The sequence below is a fragment of the Ictalurus furcatus genome, chromosome 14, assembly GCF_023375685.1.
Source record: "Ictalurus furcatus strain D&B chromosome 14, Billie_1.0, whole genome shotgun sequence".
Taxonomy (NCBI): domain Eukaryota; kingdom Metazoa; phylum Chordata; class Actinopteri; order Siluriformes; family Ictaluridae; genus Ictalurus; species Ictalurus furcatus.
The window spans coordinates 17,878,111-17,901,040 of NC_071268.1; the positions used below are offsets into that span (position 1 = coordinate 17,878,111).

At 40.8% G+C, this 22,930-nt stretch overlaps 1 protein-coding gene across 2 annotated transcripts in view; it reads right to left on the minus strand.

Moving 5' to 3' along the window:
- Window positions 1-281: 281 nt before the first annotated feature.
- Window positions 282-22,930, minus strand: part of roraa (RAR-related orphan receptor A, paralog a) — a 263,575-nt gene continuing 240,926 nt past the window's right edge. For both annotated transcript variants that reach the window (XM_053640773.1, XM_053640774.1), the window contains 9 exons: window positions 20,991-21,076; window positions 18,884-19,025; window positions 16,066-16,461; window positions 15,124-15,245; window positions 13,864-13,996; window positions 11,904-12,011; window positions 9,205-9,315; window positions 8,712-8,824; window positions 282-7,154 (listed from right to left, as the gene is read on the minus strand). In XM_053640773.1, coding sequence (XP_053496748.1) covers window positions 6,990-7,154; window positions 8,712-8,824; window positions 9,205-9,315; window positions 11,904-12,011; window positions 13,864-13,996; window positions 15,124-15,245; window positions 16,066-16,461; window positions 18,884-19,025; window positions 20,991-21,076 — 1,376 coding nt within the window. In that variant the 3' untranslated portion in view covers window positions 282-6,989. The remainder of the gene's footprint in view (window positions 7,155-8,711; window positions 8,825-9,204; window positions 9,316-11,903; window positions 12,012-13,863; window positions 13,997-15,123; window positions 15,246-16,065; window positions 16,462-18,883; window positions 19,026-20,990; window positions 21,077-22,930) is intronic.

Below are 22,930 nucleotides of genomic sequence, written 5' to 3' on the forward strand. Positions count from 1 at the left end.
CAAACTCCACGCACACAGGGCAGAGACGAGATTCGAACCCCCAACCGTTTGTGAAGCAAATGTGCTAACCACCAAGCCACCATGCCCCCAGTCCCTGTACAGTTTGGTTAAATGTAGTTTTTCTGTACTTTTTCCACCTCTGCCAAGAATGCTGTGTGTTAGATGGGAATACACTCAGTCCATCACAGAGAACCATGTACACACACTTTCATTTACACTTAACCCACATGGACATGGAGATGAAATATATCCCTTGAAAAAAGTCAGACAGTAAATAAGAGCCAATTACAAGCGGTAAATTTTATTATGGGATAACAGCACATAAAGCACATCTAAAATCGATGTGTCCAATGCACTTTAATAAAGGTAATATTAAAGGTACAGTTTCTAAGTACAATATAACAACATTCATATTAGAATGAAAAGTATTTAAAAGACAACATTAAATTTCTTATTTTTCTTTACAGCTGTATTTACAAAATGAATCAAAATACTTAATTTTCATATTTAAGAATCAGACGAAGAGAAGGAGCAAAACTATTATTGTGAAGATACTACCTCCTAAATAGAGTTCAAAAGAGCTGGATAAAAAGGTACATGATCATCTCTCCCCACGGTTAGATCAGTAGCAAATGTGTGATGTAAAAATTTGTGACAACCACAAACTTGTCTTGGCATTTTTCCCTCCCCATGTATATGCTGCCTGTGTGTGGAGTAAAACCCAGTCCCCCTGCGAGCTCACATTTAACACACGACAGGAAAGAAATCCAAATGTGCATTATGCATATCTTCCATACACATGTGAATACTTAAAATACAATGCATTAGTCATTTGTCTGCGAGAAAGAACAGCAACGGGAAGTTTTGTAAATAGGGGGAACGCAGAGTGGATTGTCTATTGTCCTTTACAAATGCGCAAACCAGGGTCTGAAAATAAAACATTCAGAATGCATGTTTTACCATTATTCCACAAGGTTACATTAATGTCAGCAGAAAAGTAAAGGAGAAAAGCAACACTGACCGTGCACTGCAAGTTTGCGAAATGAAACACACAGAAAACTACAAGCGGTGGAAAACGTTCACATGGTCATAAAACAAAAGTACAGGACAGTTACAGAAAAAAAAACAAGACATTAAGAATTTGGATAGAATTCACCTACATGTGCAAATACATGACCATTTGACTACAGTGAACAGTGAAAACTACGTAATTTCTGCATCCTGGACCACTGAGAGGCACTCAGTGGTGTTTGTTGTGTATTATTGCAAGGATCGCCGTCATACTTGCTACAGAAATTGAAAATGAAATACTCGAGGAAATATGAACCTACAACTGACAATTTCAACCTCTTACATGTTTAACACTTAACCCACAGTGTGTATATATATATATGTGTGTGCGTGTGTGTGTGTGTGTGTGTGCGCACTAAGTTGGTAATTATTGACAGTGCTGTCGTACACATTAGTGCAGAAAAATAAATATGCTGAATGAAGCTGTTGTCTAGGCTAAGTCAAAAAACAAAGAGAACCAAAATGAGGCTGCCAATAATTCTATCATCCAGTATGTGCTCTCTCGTGTCTGTGCATCGTTTATCGAAAAGACTTTTTCCAGCGTAGGATTTCTGAGAAAAGTACCAGTAGGCATTGCATTTGCGAAATTGAACAGCTACAAGTCTAGCCAGTGGTTCTCACAATCAAAAGGATCGACACAATACTGCTTTTCTTTAGCTTAAACATTTTCTTTAAAAATCGTGACGAATCAGAAACGCGACGTTTAATAATAGCATCTTAATTAGATGATACCGCTTTTACTTATAGTCTTAAAGTGAGAAGGAAGAGTGCAATCCCGAGACTAGCACACTGATACAGGTACTTGCTAGGGATTTCAAGTAAATTTACCACTATCATTATTCTTTATCCTTATCCTTATCGAGTCCTAATATCAAGAATGCATCAATACTTAGTGAAATGAATGAACTAATCGAGTGGCCTTGTCTATGAGTCAAGAGTTTGTTTGTTTTTTGTTTTTTTTTGTTCACGAAAGTAAGTTACCTAGCACCACACGTCAGTTTAACACAAAATTTAATGTCAGCACGCCCTATCGCTATCAAACTAACTCTAAAAGAGAGAAGTATACTAAAAACAGAGATACTGTACAGCATGATGTATCCAATAAACAGATAAATATTTGCACTGAGTAGGTCTTAATAGCAGTATTTTCTTTTTCGTTTTTTTTTTTTACCTATACAGACAGATGTTACAAAGTTACTTTTATACATGTGATCAATAATAACATTAAATATAGTGAATTATAAGCGGAAAGCTGAGGGGGAGAGAGAAAGAGAGGGAAATCAAGCTGTACAGTTTACAGGCCATATGAAGTTCTTAGTTCTCCACCTGGGAACAGAACTAGTCAAATATACAAACAAAACAAAACAAAACAAAAAAAATAATCAGGGAGAGAGAGATTGAGAAAAAAAAAAAGAACGAAACAAAACGTGATAAATAAGAGGTGTATTTACATGCAGGTGTCCAAGCCTATGCACAAAGATGAATAATTATAATAATAATAATAATAATAATAATAATAATATACCATATATATTATTGCTTGACATTCGATTATGGCTAAAGATTTTTTTTTGTTTGTTTGTCTTTTTTTTGTCTTTTGCTCTATATTCTAAAACATATCTCACTTTATTAGCTGTGCTTTCAGGATAAAAGGTCACATTAAAAAAATGCAATGAAAATGATTGATAATCGGTACCTCTAAATAACACTTTCACCTTCAAATCAAAATGGCGTCACAAGCATGACATCACACATTAATTCCACGTATTAGAACATGTTATTAAGAATATTATTAAAATGGCTTCTGGCAGTCTAAGTGCCCTCACTAAGAATGAATGACGGAGTTATTACGATGGTACAGTGTAAACTCGTTCTGCGGTATTTGTGACTGCATAGGCCTGTCAGTGGCAGATTTGCATAATGTAGGTGTGAAGGATTTGAATAAGATAGTGGCGTGCACTGTGTCATGCTTGTCCAGCCTGATGGATGAGTTCAAAATTGCTACTAAAAGTGTGTGAAACCTGGGAAAACTAAGATATCCATATACCATTTACTTCACCAGCTGACCCTGCTGCTCCTTATGTACTTTATTAAAGCCTTGTCTGGGGTTTCTCTCTCTCTCTCTCTCTCACACACACACTCACACACACACTCACACACACACTCACACACACACTCACACACACACTCACACACACACTCACACATATTGCTTCTTACGAAATTAACAAAGAGGGTAGAAAGATCTCAAGACACTGTTTCACACACAAAATACAACACACCATATGGAAACTTTTGATGCGCAACTGGATCTTTCACAAGTGAGAGTATTTATCTGTACATCGACATGTCAATACCACAAATCCAGAGATGGTTCAGTACTTTTGATTGAAAAAATAAACTGTCCAAAGTTTCTACTTTACAGCCTGTATTGCTTTTAATACCTAAAACAAACTACACTGACAAAAAAACCCCAAAAACATCAGTACAATTGTTTTTACGGTGCAAACGGGTATCGTTGTAATTCGCATTAACTAGGACACCACGATATGGATCAAGTAGACTGAAAAGAACAGAATTACAACAGTCTTCTGCGTATCAAAGCTTGTTCAGAGGGAACTCCACAGCAGTGGCTACCCTGTCAAAACCCGTATTAGTAACACACTACGCACTCCTGGCTCATGGGCAGAGTCTGCTAGTGGAGCTAATTGTACAAGAGGTATTTGGCACATAGATTCATACAATATGTGTGAAGGTTACACTAAAAGGGGTGACGTTATAGCTCATTGCTTGTTTTTCTATGATGTTGGACCCTGTTGGTAGCAGAATGCGAGTGCACTGAACCGTTTTTGAACTGTTGTTTTAGACATTTCTGAGATGTGACGAGATGTAGGATTTCACATGAATATATAATGTGAAAATGATGACTCTTACACACTGACCAGAGAAGTACTTCTTAAAATTTTTGTTTTTTTAAACCCAAACCAAACACCAACGACATGTTGGAAATGTTATGATGCTACGTTACAGAAATGGGCTGCCCCCAGTACTTTTAGTAAAATGTTCTCCCTGAGCATTTGGTATTTACGTCCACGCACTGCCAATTTCAAATGTTCTGCTGGATTGTCATTCACAGATTTGATGAATGTTTCTGTGTAATTTTAACATCTCTGGCCAGCAACAATCAATCAAATACATTGCAGATGCACCAAGTCAAAGTTACATGATTGTTGAAACACATTCTCTATGGTAATAAATATCAGGTCTAATTTTAGTGTGTTGTACTGCCATTGCTGACACTGGTCACATAACTATGGTATATACTGAGAATGTAGGTACAGGAAATAATGGAGGGCAGGACCAATCATCATCTGATAAAAATGAACGTTAACTGAGTCGAACAGAGTTACAAGTACAACTCTTCCCTGAGGAAAATACATAGTATATTGTTCAAGGAGCATTATGAAACGGGGGGTGGGGGGAGATATAAGTGAGTGCAGAATTACTAGCAGAAATGTTTGTTCATGGAATATCACTGTGGTGTTTCTGCATCGTGTGCATTTTATAATAGTCACATTATAATTTAACTGGAATGTTCTGTGGACTCAACATCAGGAGAAACTGCGATGGCATGCTTGAAGGGCTTACACTCAACAATTAGACAATGATTATGCAGTCAGGGGGAAGAAGAAAAAAAAAATGCACTAATACTACTATTGACCAAACGTAAAGACACAAAAATCGAATTATTGCAGGAATAAGTGCTTTATAATCTCACTTTCTTTCACTCCCTCTCCTTTTTTCTTCAGCTTATGCACTGTACATATTAGAAAAATAGACGTTTTACTACCAGACAAGGCTTTGAATATTTTTCTGATTCTTTAACTGTCTCCTTACTACCAGTACAGCTGGGCAAAGGCTGTTCCAGAAAGGCTGTTTGAGAACGAAAGCCTCACTCAAACTCACATCTAAAACTCTGTTCTACAAAAGCAGATGGGGCAGAATTAAACAGGGAAGTCTGCACGCTGTATCGTTAATAAACCAATGTTCAAGACGTAGGGGACGATACCCAGAGATGCTGTGGGATCTTCACCACTAGATGGAACCCTTGACTAACGTGCACTGTATGATGAAGGTTTATTAATCTAAACCCCACTGCCTGCATTCCACACAGTTTAATGGAAATGCTTTAACTATTAAGCTTTATATTTGTGCTGAAAATGGGCATTACGCCTAAGAGAAAATCAAGCTTGTTAACATGTCATACTGTTACAGCGGTTTTAGACGTGGATTGGCAGTGTCGTAGAACATGGTGATCTAGGATGGGTTCAGCCTTGCCCCCACTTCTCATTCTGTAAAGCGGTAAAGCAGATCTGAGCAGAAAACCTGCCGATGCAACTCTATACACCTCTCGGTCAGCCTTTACCCAGCATCCATCTTATCCTTACACGCTCTCTCTCACTCACTCACACACACACACACACACACCTGTAGGAGCTTCCAACATGTAGCCTCTGTGAGTCGGTGGTTTTTCGCTTGTATTTCTGTTTGCACATGCAACACATCACTAGGTAAATATACAAGTCTTAAATTAAAGAAAGGTGCAAATAAAAGTGCCTTATCAATTTTGACAATTAAGAATAGTCTAGCTACTAATATCATACATGTTATTTAAAATAGATTCTATAAACATTACTTTTCTTTTCTGTATAGTAAGTACTTATGACCGTATACCCTGTAGCACATTAGAAAACAGGTGGAATGGACCCTTGCGCTGTGGCGGTGTGCTCAGTTAAACTGCCAGCATCTGTCCAGGAAAACAAGTTAATAGCAGATGGCCTTACATGATCTCACTAAGCAACCACGGTGGATGAAGTGCTCGACAGCTAAAAGTAATTGCATTTTTTTTAAAACTAGAATTACCAGAATTCTACTTATTTTTTCTTCTTTCTTCTCTTTTTTTTTAACGATTGTCCTTAGAAAGGCGTCAGTTTCGTGTCACCCCATGCAGACGGCTCTGTTCCACATGCCCCGTGCTTTCTCTTTCTCTCCTGCTCTCTCCCTTTTACTCTCTCTCTCTCTCTCTCTCTCCTCATCTGGCTCTCCTCTTTTGACTTCTTTTACTGCTGGTTTACATTCTGAGCAGCAGCTTCCCAGCAAAAGACAGAAAGAGTAGAGAGGTGACTAAACCTAGCACATGCATACGGCATTGGTCACAATCCATCCATGCATGTTGTTTTTAGTTTGGGAATGGTAATATTTAAACTTGGAGGGTGTAATAAGTAATGACTCTGATTTCATATTATCAAAATTGGACCAAACTACATATTATCCAGAACAATCCTAATTAATGTTTGCTTTCTTTGAAGAATTTAAAGGTTTGATAGGATGTCTTGTAGGAAACACCATTTCTGGTGATCAATTAGAAATCATCATGGGACCATGTTGGAGTCGTATGCATGAGTGCTTCAGGTTTAGCCAGAAAGAGAGCGAGAGAGAGAGAGAGCACACGAGAGAGAGCGAGAGAGAGAGAGAGAGATGGAGAGAGAGCGGGAGAGAGCGAGCACGCGAGAGAGAGAGAGAGAGAGAGAGAGAGAGAAAGCAAGCATCTTCATTTCCTCATCCTTTCCCCTGGGCCCTCCCAATCCCACTTGTGTCAAAAAAGGAGGGGATAAACCTCACAAAATCAACCCTTCAAATAAAAGTTATCTTGCTGTACCCCCTCCCGAAGGAAAAAAACAACAACAACAACAACAAAAAAAAAAAAGGAAAGTGTATGCAGCAGGTTAGCTGTCCTGTTTTGTGTTTGTGTTTGTGTGTGTGTGTATGTGCAGGGCACTGGTAAAGTGTCTCAGATTCATGCTCGACATTCCCCACGGTGTTTGAGGCCCCTCAGAGCGGGGCGGACGAGGAGGCCGCTACCCGTCCACGGGCATGGACTGCTCAAAGTCTGATCCAAAGAGCTCCTTGTATAAGGGTGGGAAGTGGGTACGCACAATGTCCGGGTATATTGCTTTAAAAGCGGTCAGCTTCTCTGTATGCCTGCTGCACAGCGCTCGCAGGGTCGACACTTTGCATATTAACTGCAGAGAGAGAGAGAGAGAGAGAGAGCGAGCCAGGGAGAGAGAGAGAGAGAGGGGGGGAGAGGGGGGCATAGACAGGTCTGTTATTGGGATTCAGCAGGGAAGTTCAAAGATGAAGAGGAGAGGAAGAGGAGGGTCGCCCCGGTCTCGTCACTTTCACTAGCTGCAGGGTTACAGCGACTCTTCACACACACACTTAGTACAGCACAGATGGGCTTCCTCTTTTATGCACATTAGCTAATGTTCTAATAGATTCAGCCATAAAGTACTTTCATGCACTACTACCTTGTCCCAAAAGTCTCCATATATAGGGGACATTAACACTTTTTAGTAAAATATAACTTTATTTACATTTTGCTTTGTAAACACACACAGAGTCGTCTCTCCCGCTCACGGTGAACTCGTGTGAACACGACTGGTGTTATACATGTAACAGCATGTCCATTGCAACCTTGCAATAGCTTCCCGACCCAGCCGTGAGAAGGACTTCAATACGTTATTATTAACGGCTATATAATATAAACCAAATATGAACAATTTTGGAGGACATTTTGCTAAAAGTGTTCATTTCCCCTATGTATGGAGGCTTTTGGGACACCGTGCGTGTGGAAAGAAAGAAAACTTCAGTTTTGACTTCCATTGTTCTAGAAGTGTTAGAGATGCCAACATTGCTAAATAGAAAATTCTAGCAGGCAGTGAGAGAAAGACGAATTTTACTCGAAGAATCCCTAATGTATATCTGTGAATGGGACAGCTCAATAAACGATAAAATGTGTGTTTGAACTGGTATTTATTTGCAATCTTGTTTGCATTTCTAACCAGTTGAGTGCATAAGGTTACTTCACACGCTTATGGCAAACGTAACATACGTATGTGCTCCACGTCCACATACAGTAACAAACTGTCTACTCCTGTATCGACATGATCTGAGCATCAGTACAGTATAACATTCTGTCTTTACTTTACGTCTTTACATTCGGTAACACAGACAAGAAGGGACACGTGTTGTCTCCAAACAGGAACAAATAATACATATTAAAAAAAAGAAAATGATTGCCTACATACTGAAAGACAATATTAAGCGGCGATGCACAGCACATCCTTTCTTTTTTATTTGTCCTTCATTTTATTTGTCTGTTGATACAGAAATGGACAGATAGTCATGTGTGCACAATAATCAGGTCAAAGTTCACCTTGCTAAAATACGGTTACCAAAAACAAACGCATATCTCCGGGCTTCAGAGAACTGGCTTTTCTGCTGGGTGAATTTGATCGCCTTCTCATATCGCACTGTATCGCCTTAGCAAGGAGTCAGAAATCGTAAACGTTACAATGGTAGATGTTGGCATCTCTGCGAGTGGTATGCACAGAATATTTTTCACTCTGCAACTTATACACATACATAAAGTGTATCTGAAAATGTGTATCTACTGGTTTTTGCCCTTTGTGCATTAATATCTGAATTGTAATTGTGTGCTTTGTCTTGTCATGTGCTCCATATGTGTGTGTGCGTGTGTGTGGACAATTAACCTTTGTGAGAATATTTACATGCATTACCTTTGTTAGTATGCCATCCTCTCTGTGATTCTTCTGCAGGACATGCTGAAGGGCCAGCTGGATCTTCTGCTGTAGCTTCTCCACCTTCACTTTCTCCTGGAGCCAGGAGCGGTCTGACACACACACACACACACACACACACACACACACACACACACACACACAGAGGAATAGAACAATATTAGCAACAGGTGTAACTCTCCTGTGTTGATTGTTTCTGATACTTCTACACATTTGTGTAACTATTCATGTAAAAGTAAATGAATAAATTGCATTTAACAGTGAAACACAACCTGGTCTACTTTATTAAACAGAACGAATATCTGACAGCTCAGCTCCGTCTAACTTCCACTGACTGTGAAATGTGATTAAATATAACAAATACCATCCTAGTGCATGTGTGTGTACATGTACATGCATGGATTTGTGTGTGTGCAGCTTGATGTACAGAGCAGTGTGTGAGTGCTTTAGAACGCTGTAGCTCTGCTCCTACCTGCAGACATCAACACAAACGCTGAGAACAGGGCTAGCTCGTCCTCAGACAGGTGCATAGAACACAAGTTTTTCCCAAACTCAAAGATGGAGCTGATCAAGTCGTCACAACCTGCCACAGAGATAGAGAAAGAGAGAGAGATAGAGAGAGAGAGAGAGAGAGAGAGAGAGAAAGAGAAAGAGAGAGGGAAAGAGAGAGCGAGAGACGGGGACGGGGGGTTAGGATGGATGCAGACAAAGGTGTCAAGCACACTATTGATCCTTGGCACAGGGAAGGTGTAACATGCAACATGCCTGCATAAACACATACTCCTCCCCCAAAATTGTATTCAAATTTTCATTTTATATATTTCAAATGTGTCTGAATACAATCAGCCCATATATAATATACCACCTGAGACAGAATAAACTATTGTATTTATTACAATGAAGCAATTATCATATTTTGTATACATTGTATACATGCTTCCTGTTGCTGATTCTTAAATTGATGTAAAATCTGTACTCTTTAACTTCATCACAGGAATACATACACTCACCGGTGCACCAGATTTGGGAGGGTTACTTTAAAAATGTATTCCGTTACAGTTACATAAAAAATTTAATTGGGAACGTAATCCAAGTATCACAATATGAAAGTAATGTAATCTGATTATTTTTGGATTACTTCAAGGTCACATATGCAAATGAAGTCAAGAGAAAAGCAATATGATATAAAATACTTTTATGTAGAGCTTATTTTAGAGCTTAAAAACATGTTCGATGTTTGGATTTGTATTAATAAAATTAAATAAATAAATAAATAAATAAATAAATAAATAAAAGATCACTGTCCCTGATGTGGGTAACATTACATCACAAAAGCTAGGGTGACCATATTCTGGTTTTCCAAAAAGAGGACTTTAATACACTGAAAAAAACACACTATTAGCATAATAAAATTGCTTTCACTCTGCCCCTGTTTGACATTATTCCTACATTCTTTTGACTGTCCATGGAATAAAATAAAATATTAGATACCACAAGTCTACCTTCTGCCCCTTCTGCCATCATTCACACATTTGAATGGCCATGTAATAGAAGCAATGTGATAACATGAAATTAAAAATGACCTTATATGGCCATGGGCATTGTTTCGACTCAGGACAGCTGTCATTTGCTGCTATTCTCAAGCAACTGTTTGATGCCGCACACAACAGCGCTTCACCTTCATGCATTCGCTGAGAGTAGGATAATGGTTGAGAGGCAGGAATTTGGCCAGTAGTTGCTGCAAGCTTTTCAGAATCGACCAATTCGTGTGCGAGAAGGCGGGAATTACAGAGAGGGGTTAAGGCAATGCAAACATGCGTGCACATGACGCAGTATTAGACCATAAGCACATCAGGTGTACAGATGGTCCTATTAAAAAGTGACTGGTGAGTGAATATCTCAGTCTCTACACCACACAATTAGGCTGAATCTCATGTGTGTGTCTGAAAAGGTTATTCAGATCCATTTTCCTTCAACAAGGATCATTTGGCCAAAACAGGAGTTGCACGTTTTCAATAGACTTCTTAGATGATTAAAAGTTGAACATGGGATTTGAAAGATTTCAATTATAATGTTATATAATTTTAAATAATATAGTAGTGAAGGTCATTGTATTAGCCTGAATATTAACACAAGTATTTAACAGGAAGAGAGTAAGTGAATCTTCCATATTACTTTGTACCCTGTTCTCCCCTGTACATGCTCATCATCGCTGTGCAGCTGAGTGCTGTTATGCAACCTTGATTAGGGTTACAGGACTTTTCATAAAATCAATGACCAGAGGGGGTCTCTCTCTCTGCCTCCCCATCTCCCTCTCTCACACACACACAAGCCTCCAGTGTGATGTTTTCTCTAGAGCATGGAGGACAGAGGCTGGTTTGTTGTCCACTCGCAATATACTGAATAAGACCCTATTGTTGCTACATCACTAAGGACATCCACACAAATGCACACACTGAGATTCCTTAATATGAACAGACAAACGCACAAAACACACACACACACACACACACACACACACACACACACAAGCCCCCGCTTCTTTTTCCCCTCACACTCTCTCTGCTCACATTTGTATTCACACTGGCATTTGGACAGCTTTCTGCCTCAAAAGGCTTCGGATGTGCATAAGGAAATACAGTGGAGGGATTTTACTAATGCCATGGCATTCAAACATAAATGTTATTTGCTTACACTAGAGAAATGTGCTGCTTGGATTATGACTGTATGGGTTTGTAGGGTTGATAAAAAAAAAAAAAAACTCTCCAAGCAGGCACTCAATTTTCCATATGTTTTTCCCCCAGACGCCCGAGAAATATGCAGAAGGTTGAGCTACAGTCTGACGTGGTCTACTTCAGAAGGAGAAGTGAGACTGCACTACATTAACAGCAGGAACAGATTTATTAGCAGTCTACATCAGTCTGGGGTGTCTGCTCGTGTGTGTCTGCGTGTGTGTGTGTGCATGTGCGTGTGTGCGTGTGCGTGTGCGCGTGTTGACAGAAGCTTAGCATGAGTTGTCAGTTATTCAAATAAAATTGTAGGTTCTCAAGTCATTCCCACTAATTCATTGTATGATCTGATAAAAAGAATTGAGTGAGATAAGACACAAAATCACACACACACACACACACACACACACACACACAAAACATGAGATGCATATGCACTTACCTAATGACTTAAACACATCAGGGCCAGCATACTTTCCATCGAAATAGACTGTGTTGTTTTGAGGGTCAAAGGCACGACACATTCTGACAAACACCACCTCCAAAGAGCCTAGAGCCAGAAAAACACCAGCATGAAGAACCAATACAGGCAGTGTTACAGGCAGTAAATTCTGACTTTGCAGTGATTATGCCACATAAGATTGCGCCATATTAAAAAGGTGCATTTTGGTTGTTTATCTGGATATAAAAATACTGAGATATTGCGAAATCCTCCATGTTCATGATAATCTTCCATTGTACAAAATATGTTCTTTGCACATTTCCATAACATTGTGTGTGTGTGAGTGAGTGTGTGTGTGAGTGTGTGAGCGAGAAAGAGAGAGAGCGAGAGAAAGAGAGAGAGTCAGGTGGTGTGTCATGTTGTTGTGAGTGGGAGATGTAATTCCACTGAAGAATGGATTAGCGGATAAACACACATTAATGGAAGCCATTACAGAGCTGTAGTGAGATGCCACTGCTTTAAGATGTCACTTCAGGTGAGGGATCTCGGTTACTTTGTCATTTTTATTACTGACTGCAACAGCACAAATTATAAAACACAGACAGTGAGGAAGTACAGGGCTTCGGGGTACGACAGAGCAGTTAAAATCACAAACTGTGGACGTTTCTCTTAACCGAGTTTCAGTTTCTACTTAGTTCAGTGCTATGTCCAGGGCTATGCAGTAAGGGTTAAAATGGTAATCATGTGCAGAACACTGGCACACTGAGAAGTGTTCCCGCCTCACAGCTCTAGGGTCCCCTGGGGTCCTGAGCCTTGGTTTCTGCCTGTTCGCATGTTCTCCTCGTGTCTGTGTGGGTTTCTTCCAAGTTCTCCAATCCTGTCCCCACCCCAAAATACATGTAGACCGGCTATGCTAAATTGTCCTTAATTAATTAAAGTGTGTGTAAATGTGTGTGTGTGTGCGTGTGCGTGCATGGTGCCCTTTGATGGAATAGCGTCCCATCTAGAGTATATTCCCACTACATGGTCTCATGATAGGCTCCGGATCCACTGCGACCCTGACCACTTACTGGAACTCAACTTAAGCACTTCCTGAAGATGAACAAATGATTGGTGATTTTTTTTTTTGGGGGGGGGGGGGGGTCTTAATACTGAAATCATCATTATAATGATTATTCAGCCCATTTGGGAACAAATAATTAGAGAAGGCACTGATCTGACACCCAGCCAGTGACACCAGTTTTTTTACATACAAAAGACCTGACTGGTTTTTCTTTTGTTATACTTTTGTTATATTATAAATTATATTATATATTATATAATATATATTATTATAATATTATAAATTATATTATAAGTGATTTTTCTGTGAAGTACTGCAGTTATTTAAAAATACACACATTTTACAGTTCAATGAAAACAATATCCAGTGGGTATTGGTATTGGCTGATACTCTATGTTTAAGTATCTATATAGGTATTGGAAAAGAAGAAGCGGCATTGTGTCATCTTTAAACATGATATATTGCACATTTCAACAGAAATCAGACTTTTGGTTCACACTGTACAGTATGAGCATAAAGTCATTCAAATGCATACAAGAAGAATTAATTTAGCAGTAATCTTTTAAATGCTGAAACACACAGATTACTACATAAAGAAATGAAACACGCCATAACTAAAATGTATACAATAACAGAATGCAAATCAAATGAATCAAATAATTAAAGAATGAATGCATGCAGCAGAGTCAATACAAACTGCTATATAATATGCTCACTAATCTCACGATTGAATATGTTAATGAATTCATTAAGAAAGACAAATATCATGATCAACTGTCAAATACTTAAGAACTTCTCAAATACATTGTGAAGGCCCTAACACTCCACAAACATGACTTCTAAGCACCATAAAAGGTATATCGCTGTTATGATGAACTTTAAGAACACACACATTACCTGCTTTGAGCAGCACAATCTGATCATTCTGACAGAGCTCCATGAAGCCATCGATACGCTTGGCAAACTCCACCACATACTGGATGGCCTCTGTGATTTTAATGGCACACAACTGCCACATGACTTCTCTGGGCTGGTGGAACAGGAAAAAAAATGCAAGATGAAAATAAATCAATATCTGACTATCTCCTAAAAGCACTCAGTCGGTTTAATGGTATTAACCTCAAGATTTCTCACATGAACACTTAGGTAAATGACCTGCAGTCGATTCTGCTCTAATCGGAATTTGGAGATGTTTTTTTGCGCATGCACCGTTTTCTGAGAGAACTATCTGTTTTTTATAATCAGAAAGGCTTGAGGCAAGGGGAGCTCTTTGATTAGCTGTGCTAGAAATATAATCTGTACTCTGCACTTCTTTTTCATTTTCTTCAAAGCGAAGAGAATGTACATTTCAGAATATATTTTCTGAGATTCCACTTGAATAATACATTCCTACACCAGTTTAATGAGACTATGGTGAGATGAAAGTTTAATTGATGCTCGAGGTTAAACATTAATAATAGTTACAATTTAGTACCCGTTTGGACTATTCATGTAGTGCAGCTGTGGATAGTTTTAGGAAATCTGTACTGTGCGATCTATTTTAAATAAAACCGTACTAAGATGAGCGTGAAACCAGCCAAGCGTCACAAAAACTGGTACTTTTCTCCCCCCCGCCCCAGAGTATGGCACAGCTGCCTTAAACATTTGTGCTTTCTTACAATGTGCACATATCTGTACTTAACTCTATTATTAGTAAAAACATGTGTTAGCACTGTATATATAACTAAACTATTCTAACAAGATATCGCTCCTCAGTGGCAGTTACGATGTTCACAAAATCTGATTTATGACCGACTGCAAGGGTGACCAATGCCACAGTAGGACTACGTGTTGAAATATTGTGATGCGCTGTTTAGATAAGACTGTGAAAAAGCAAAAAAGCAAACAAGAGTACTGTATGTGTGAATACATAATTTATGAAATGTTACTTGGTAGATATTAATAATTCAAAAATATAATATTTGAAACAAACCTGTAATATATATCTATATACATTTCTGATTTAGTACCACCCACAAAACTCCATAAAAGGCAAAGTTCACATAGCTGAAAATGACATCTAAATGGTGAAAGAGCAAGAGCAATTGAAATTCTGTAGGGATGTAGGTGACGGTGATGGTAGTAATGGTGGTGGAAGTATGTGTAGGAGAGTGGTACCTTGTTCTGGTAGCTCTCCATCTCCTCCTGCAGGAAGGCCTGCCAGGTCATCTGCTGCAGCTCCTCTCTCAGATATTGACATGTCTCCATGTGGGACTTGGAGATATTCTGGGCCAGATGCTCTGCAACAGACAAGCAGGACAGCGTCAAAGACTCAGACATGCACCAACACACACACACACACACACACACACACACGTTCTGCTCTACCTGTCCAAGGCATAGAGCTTGAGTTCCAGTTCACCAGTAACAAGAGGATACTTTCTTATGGCTAAATGTTATTGTTGCACACTGAAGTAGAGCTGTTAAATTTGATTTAGAAGTTTGTTGACATTTTCCTCTACTGTTGCCAGCATGAAGCTCGTCGTGGAGAAGCAGAATAACTGCGGTGTGTCTGCCATGTGATATAATATATGCACATTACCCACAGAAACAAGGGTCACATTTGCTTTCAATAAAAAAGAGCATAAGGGAAAGGGGAAAAAAAACACAAGTATAAAAAAATCCAATCATGTTGAAAACACATCTGTTATAAGGAGTCCCAGAGCACATGGGGAACCTAAAAAAATTTATTTCCCTTGGCTCGTGCCCTGCTGGATCCTGATTGGCCCTAATTAATGGAAACTAATTACAAAAAGAGGCACTTTTAATGAGTCTCGGAGATGAGTCTCCAACCTTCTGCTATTTTAAGCCACCTTTATGTCATTTGCCCCACGGTTGAGTTCTTCCCCATCTCCTAAACCCCTGGTGCCCCATCACCCCAGCATATTGTCTCGTGTATGGATATATATACCCAATTTCATTCCTAAATCTCCTCCCTATTCCTCAGATGTCTTTAGCTTTTCCCCACATCATCCTATACTGCATATATCTCACGACTCTTTCCTATTTTTCCTATTTTCTCCTTACTGCATATATATCCAGTGCCTCAGCTGTGCTCACCTAGCTCGGCCATGGAGACGGTGGGGGAGGTCTCGCCGTTGCTGAAGGAGCAGTATGGGAAGAAGCCTGAGGTTGGCGTGAAGTCACAGATGGGCTCGGGCTTGATGCCGTTGATGTCCAGGCCAGACTGGTCGGGTGAGGGCTGGATGTCCAGGTAGAAGCTGCTGACACCTGAATCAGGCTTGGTGCCGTCGGCCGTGTGGCCGTCCATGTAGCCGCTCAGCTCGTCATGCAGCTCGGTGAGGCCGTTTGCTGAAAGCCCGTAGGTGGGTGTGAGTGGCTCGGCCTCGCCCGGCTGCTGCTGCTGCTCCCTCTGCTGCTGCTGGAGACGGTGCTTCTGCACCTCAGCATACAGGCTGTCCCGCTGCTTCTTTGACATGCGCCCGAACTTCACCGCTAAAGGGTAAGACAAAAAATCAAAACTTACATTTTCATAAAGTTACTCAATCAGTTAGACAATACACAACAGCGATCTCCTCACTACTGAAATCATTTTAGAGTCTCCTTGCCTGCGGGGATATGGCCCTAAGACAGTGAGCTTAATGTAGCAACCAGACCGGTGGGAGTGAGTTCTCTCCCAGAACATTAGTTGAGTAATGGGTATAAAACACTTTGCCACTTTGACATGTTCACAGCAACTTTCTGCTGTTTTTTAACCTGCCAGACTCAGACAGGGGCAGCAGGCTTGGCCAGAACAACTCGCTGTGTACAAGACAAGGACATGCCTCAGTGCAGAGTACAATATGTACATTCCAGCACACAGCAGAACGGTGAATACAGAAGAGCTACTGCTTTTTTCTGCCACCGGCCTGTTTTTACATTCAGGGAGATAGATGGTAGATTATTGTTGGAGCTTGGAGGGTACAGAGTAATGCTCTTGTCACCCACACAAATATACATACTACAAGTAGCTGGTTAAGTGCTGGGGTTTGACTGAGAATCCAGCACTGGCAGTGGGCCTGTGAACAGACGTGTTGGTCTATTAAAACAGAGAAATGCTAAAAAATAATGAGAGGGTGGATCTCAGTACGAGAGCTTTCTGCTCTTGGCAGGCAGAGAGGAGTAATGAAGGTGTAAATGATGGGACTGACTGTATAATAAAGAGAAGCGGAAGCTAGAGTCCAACTCTTACAGATAAAGAACAAACAACCCAGAGCTGATGTGTCTATGTGTGTGTGCTAGTGGAAAGGCAGATGGGGGCTCGTGTCTGAGTGAACTCAGAAGTCACCTTGCCTGTCCTGGTTGTGTGGCTCAGAAGCCACACTCTGAAGGCCTGGCCTGATTACTGCTTCCTGTTACAGGCCACAGTCACACAGCCCAGTCAGAAGCCCTGCAGGGGGCCTCAACATACACACAAACACACACTCACCTGTGTTCCCGTTAATGCTGCTCGCCTGCACTGGCTTTAATGAGCCTTTCTAATGACAGTTGTTTAATAAAAGCCACTTGCTGTCAGAAACCCTCCGCCATGTCTGAAGTCCAGCACGAGACCTAACTGAGGAAACCGAGTACTAGGCCAAAGATCTCATCACTGGCTTGCAGAGGAGTGTTTTCTCTCTTACCACAGCCAGTGCAGGAATTTAAACAAAAATATACACAGTCAGAGCTGAAATGTCAGATTTTTCACAACCCCTTTCATAATGGACTTTTTTAATCTTTTTTTGAGGCATATAACTCATGCAAAGAACTGAGGTCCGTTATGGACAAACATCCAGTCTTAAAAAAAAAAGAGAATTACAAAACAAATCCTTCTACCCAGACAATAGAGTAAACATGCCTTTAATATAGCAGTCTTTAAAGGATGGTATATGGTTCTTCCCAAACAGGCTTCTGAAACATTCAGGAGGACAGAAAGGTAAATCCTCAGTGATCGGTTGGGAGTGATATATGAAAGGGTGGGGTTTGATAGGAGATTCGACCTTGCAGCTGTGACGAGACAAACATGTTTGACGAGAGGCTGTCCCAGACGCAATAAAGCTATTAGATAAATACTTTTCCAAGAATAAAGTGGGACTGATGTTCCTTTTTAAACCAAGTCACTTGTAAGAAGTATTTTATTGCATGAGCAGCAAAATGTGCAAATAAACACTATACTGTTATATTTTCTGTTTTAATTACTGTAAGATTTAACAAATCAGCTCATTAACAGCGCTTCCGGAGTTGAACTAGATGCGTTAAAGCAGGAAAGACTCAAATGTGCAGGACAGGGGGTACTCCAGGCCCAGGGGTGTGCTTAAAGTTATGTATTTAAGTGGAGCTGTTTCTTATGGAAGCGGTGTTTTGGGAATAACAGGTCATCCACCCCCACCCACCAGCGAGCTCTCCATTATCATACACATATGACGAAGATCTGTTGGTGAAGGCTAACACGTGAGACAAGTGAAGCCAGCGAACAGCAGCATGTCGAACTGCTGCTGCTTTGTCACAGGGTAAGACACTCAGAGAAAAGTGCTACCTACCCTCTTTCTCATAAATGAGCTCACAGATGCCCACGACTGACTCGACATAGCTTGGCACTATGCATTTCACCTGTCTACTCAATGTTTACTACTCCACCCCCTTGATTGGCAGACAGTCTACAAATAGCTAAGAACACCTCTTACTGTTACTGAATAACCATGAAGGTTCCAGGCTCTCAGAAACACTTCTGATGACCCAGAAGCCAGGTTTAAGAAACATTCACTGTAGACTGCCTAAAGCTCAGAATTCCATTCCATGTATTTTTCCAGATTGTGCTGGCCAGGCCCTGAAGCCCCTCATGCAGAAGGGGACTGTTGTTCCGCGGTGCACACTAGACCAAGATCAGCAGCACACTCACCGTCCCGTGACATGCCCACAGCCAGACACTTCTGCAGCCTGCAGTGCTGGCAGCGGTTTCGGCTGGTACGGTCGATCAGGCAGTTCTTTTGACGTGGGCACGAATACGCCGCATTGCTCTGCTGACTCCTCCTGAAGAAACCCTGCATGAGTGAGACAGAGAGCGACAAAGAGAGAGAAAGAGACAGAGGTGGCTGTGTTAGAAAGCTCCATAATTCACAACAGCATGCTCTTTTAAACAAATTAAGCCTCATACACTTGAAGGGAAAACAACGGATACAAACAGGACGCCATAACCATACACACAAGCCTCATAGATGAGATCGCTTCCAGCTTCAGATCACACAAATGAGATCTTTTATGAGGAGGATAGCCATCGTATTATACGTACAGCCATCGTACAGCATTGAATAGACGTGCTTTAGTGAAAGATAAAAAAGTGCGATGAAAAGCCGCTTAGCTCATTTTTCAAGCGTGTGACTGTAAATAACGTTGAGTTTGTCTGTGGTTATTAGCTAAATAACAGATTTCAAAACCAGTGGGTGTTGAGAGACGCAGCGAGAGGGAGAGAGACGTATACAGAGGGAGACAGAGAGAGAGAGCACACAGTCACACTGAGTTGATACCTCATCCCTTTTACTTAATGAATTGATTCCAGCACACCATTAACATACCCAACTCCACTGCTCGATACACATATGTCTTAATTAGTTGCTCATTGGCTGTTTAATTACAAGAAAACAGCTGACAGCTGCCAAGTTGCTTTCTAATGGCAGCCATTATGAAAGCGGGGTAGGACTGCTGGTGACAAGCGGCGCTCCTTTATAATGCTATGATTTATGGGCCAGAGCGGTGTGCTCGCACATATCATTAAATGCCTCTCTGCCTGAAGTAATTAGCAATCATTAAAGATACATTTCGGCAGTTTATTCTTCAGGCCTGTACGCTTTTTTTCTGCCCCCCCCCGTCCCTGTAGTATTGTGACTGAACGATGTGCTGAACGTAGAGTCGGCCTTTTCTACAAAAATAGAATTGGATCGCAGAGTTTATTCGTTTCTGCTACGCTGTGCACGGCTTGCCTGTAGAGTAGTAACAAACTACCCTAACAATACTAACAACAAGAATATACAGTAAGCATATCATTCCTCCCGCTGAGTGGATGGCATATTTAAAACAAACACATACAGGGGAGTTTCAGGCTTAAAAAGAAGAAGGAAAAAATAAAAGCAACAGCAAAACAGCTAGCTATGTGGTATACTTCAAAGCACTGCACCTTTGACAGTTTTATTTGTGAAGCACGCAGTAACTGCAGAGCCAAAGTCATAAAAAATCTGCCGGGGAGTGCAGAAAGAAAACAAGTCGCAGGAGTCACTTTGTCCTAATAATGATCGAGTGCAGCTCATCGAAGCCCACTGTGTCATATTAATGATGATGAACACACTGATGTTTAGACCTTCAGTACCTTCATTTAGTCCTGCAGTTCAGGCATACATTCAAATATTGTTTTCAAAACACAAATCTCATGCCCGCCCGCCCACCCCCACACACACACACACACACACACACACACACACACACAGGAGTTCGTCTGTCGATTTCGACGAAGACCGAAGTTTCCATTTCCGCCTCCATTATGGAGAATACAAACTGGGACTCGACTTGCGCGTGAATTGGATTATAGTGAGGAAGACTTGCGCAGCATCGGCCTCACTCTCACTTCCCGGTGACCACCATGATCCAGTGGCTAGACTGAGTCAAGACGACTGAAGATGGCCCCCGGGCGCAGTAACTCATACACCCATTCACACACCCATACATACACTACGGACACTTTGGACATGCCAATCAGCCTACCATGCATGTCTTTGGACTGGGGGAGGAAACCCCCGCAGCACGGGGAGAACATGAAAACTCCGCACACACAGGGCCACGGTGGGAATCGAACCCCTGGAAGTGTGAGGCGAACGTGCTAACCACTAAGCCACCGTGCGCGCGCACACACACACACACACACACACACACACACACACACACACACACACACAGACAGTGTATTGCGTGCAGGAACATACGCAAGAGTGCAGACAGACATTTGTTTGGTTGCTTACCTTACAGCCCTCACATGTTATCACACCGTAATGGATGCCTGATGATTTGTCTCCACAGATCTTGCAGGGAATAATTTCAATTTGAGCTACGGAGAAGAAAGAGAAAGAGAAAAGAAACAGTCAGGATTTTCTTGGCTGTCACCAGGCACAGCACGACACCTCCGCCACGGCTGTGTCTCGCTACATGAAACAGCGCGGAGCTTCAAACAAATCTGTTCCCTGCCACACAGCGACAGATAAAACTACACAGTTTTACAGAGGAGACCATCTCAACTCTGAATACAACCCCCTGCAAACCACTGCAATAACACTGTCAGTTCAATCTACACAACAGGAAAACACACACACACACACCTTTACACCCACACACCCTTGCACGCACACACTCTTACACACACACACCCTTTTACATACACACCTTTACACCCTTGCATGCGCGTACACAAACACACCCTTACACACACACACACACACACACACACACACACACACACACACACCCTTACACACCCTTACATATACACATATACACACACACATACACACACAAAACAAAACAAAAGAAAACATAATACTTCAGAAGACCCTTCAGGGAGCAATAAGAGGCCAACTGTTTGACAAGGAGCAGCTCCTAAGTACAAGACTGGACTCATTTCAGAAGTGAAATACCAGCTCCTGTGCATTAAATCCCCAGCAGTGTCTTTTACAACTAGTGAGAGGTAGAACACAGGAAAACACTCTGGATGATGATATCAGGGGCTGCAGCAACTAACATTATATATATATATATATATATATATATATATATATATATATATATATATATATATATATATATATATATATATACACACACACACACACACACACACACGTATACACACATACTGTGCCCTCCACTAACATTGGCACCCTTGGTAAATATGAGCAAAGGCAGCTGTGAGAAATTGTCTTTATTGTTTAAATGTTTGCTAACACAACACAGGTTTATCCCCAAAAAAAATCTTTGTAAAATATAGGTGTACAACAATTATAGGCACCCCTATGAATTCATATGAGAAAAATATACTTGAAGTATATTCCCATTGATATTTAAAACATTTTTAGTACACCTGGGTGACTAAAAACAGGAAAATTGTTCAACCATGACTTCTTGTTTCACAGGGGTATAAATATGAGGTAACACATAGGCCAAATTCCCTTAGTCATTCACAATGGCAAAAGATTGCTGAGCTTCACAACATGGGAAGTGGATATAAGAAAATAGCACAAGAATTGAAAATGCCCGTTTCCACCATCAGGCATCCCATTAAGAAGTTCCAGTCAACTGGAAATGTTATGAATCAACCTGGAACTGGACGTGTGTCTATATTCTCTCAACTCACTGTGAAGAGGATGGTTTGAGTGGACAAAATACCACCATGGATCACAGCTGGAGAATTGCAGAAGTTAGTTGTGTCTTAGGGTCAGAAAATCAAAAGTCAAAGTTGTTTGGAAGGGTTTCAAGAATAAACCTTCTACTCTCATCCAAAAACAAATTCAAGCATCTTCAGTTTGCCAGACACTACTGGAACTTCAAATGGGATCGGATTCTATGGTCAGATGAAATCAAAATAGAGCTTTTTGGCAACAAACACCAGAGGTGGTTTTGGCACACAGAGAGGTAGCCATATGGAAAAGTACTTCATGCCCATGGTTAAATATGGTGGTGGCTCTTTAATGTTTTGGGGCTGTTTTTCTGCCAGAGGACCTGGACATTTTGTTAGGATGCATGGCATCATGGACTATCAAATATCAACAGATATTAAATGAAAACCTGACTGCCTCTGCCAGAAAGCTTAAAATGTGCCGTGGTTGGATCTTCCATCAGGACAATGATCCAAAACATACATCAAAATCAACACAAAAATGGCTTTACTGACCACAAAATCAGGGTCCTG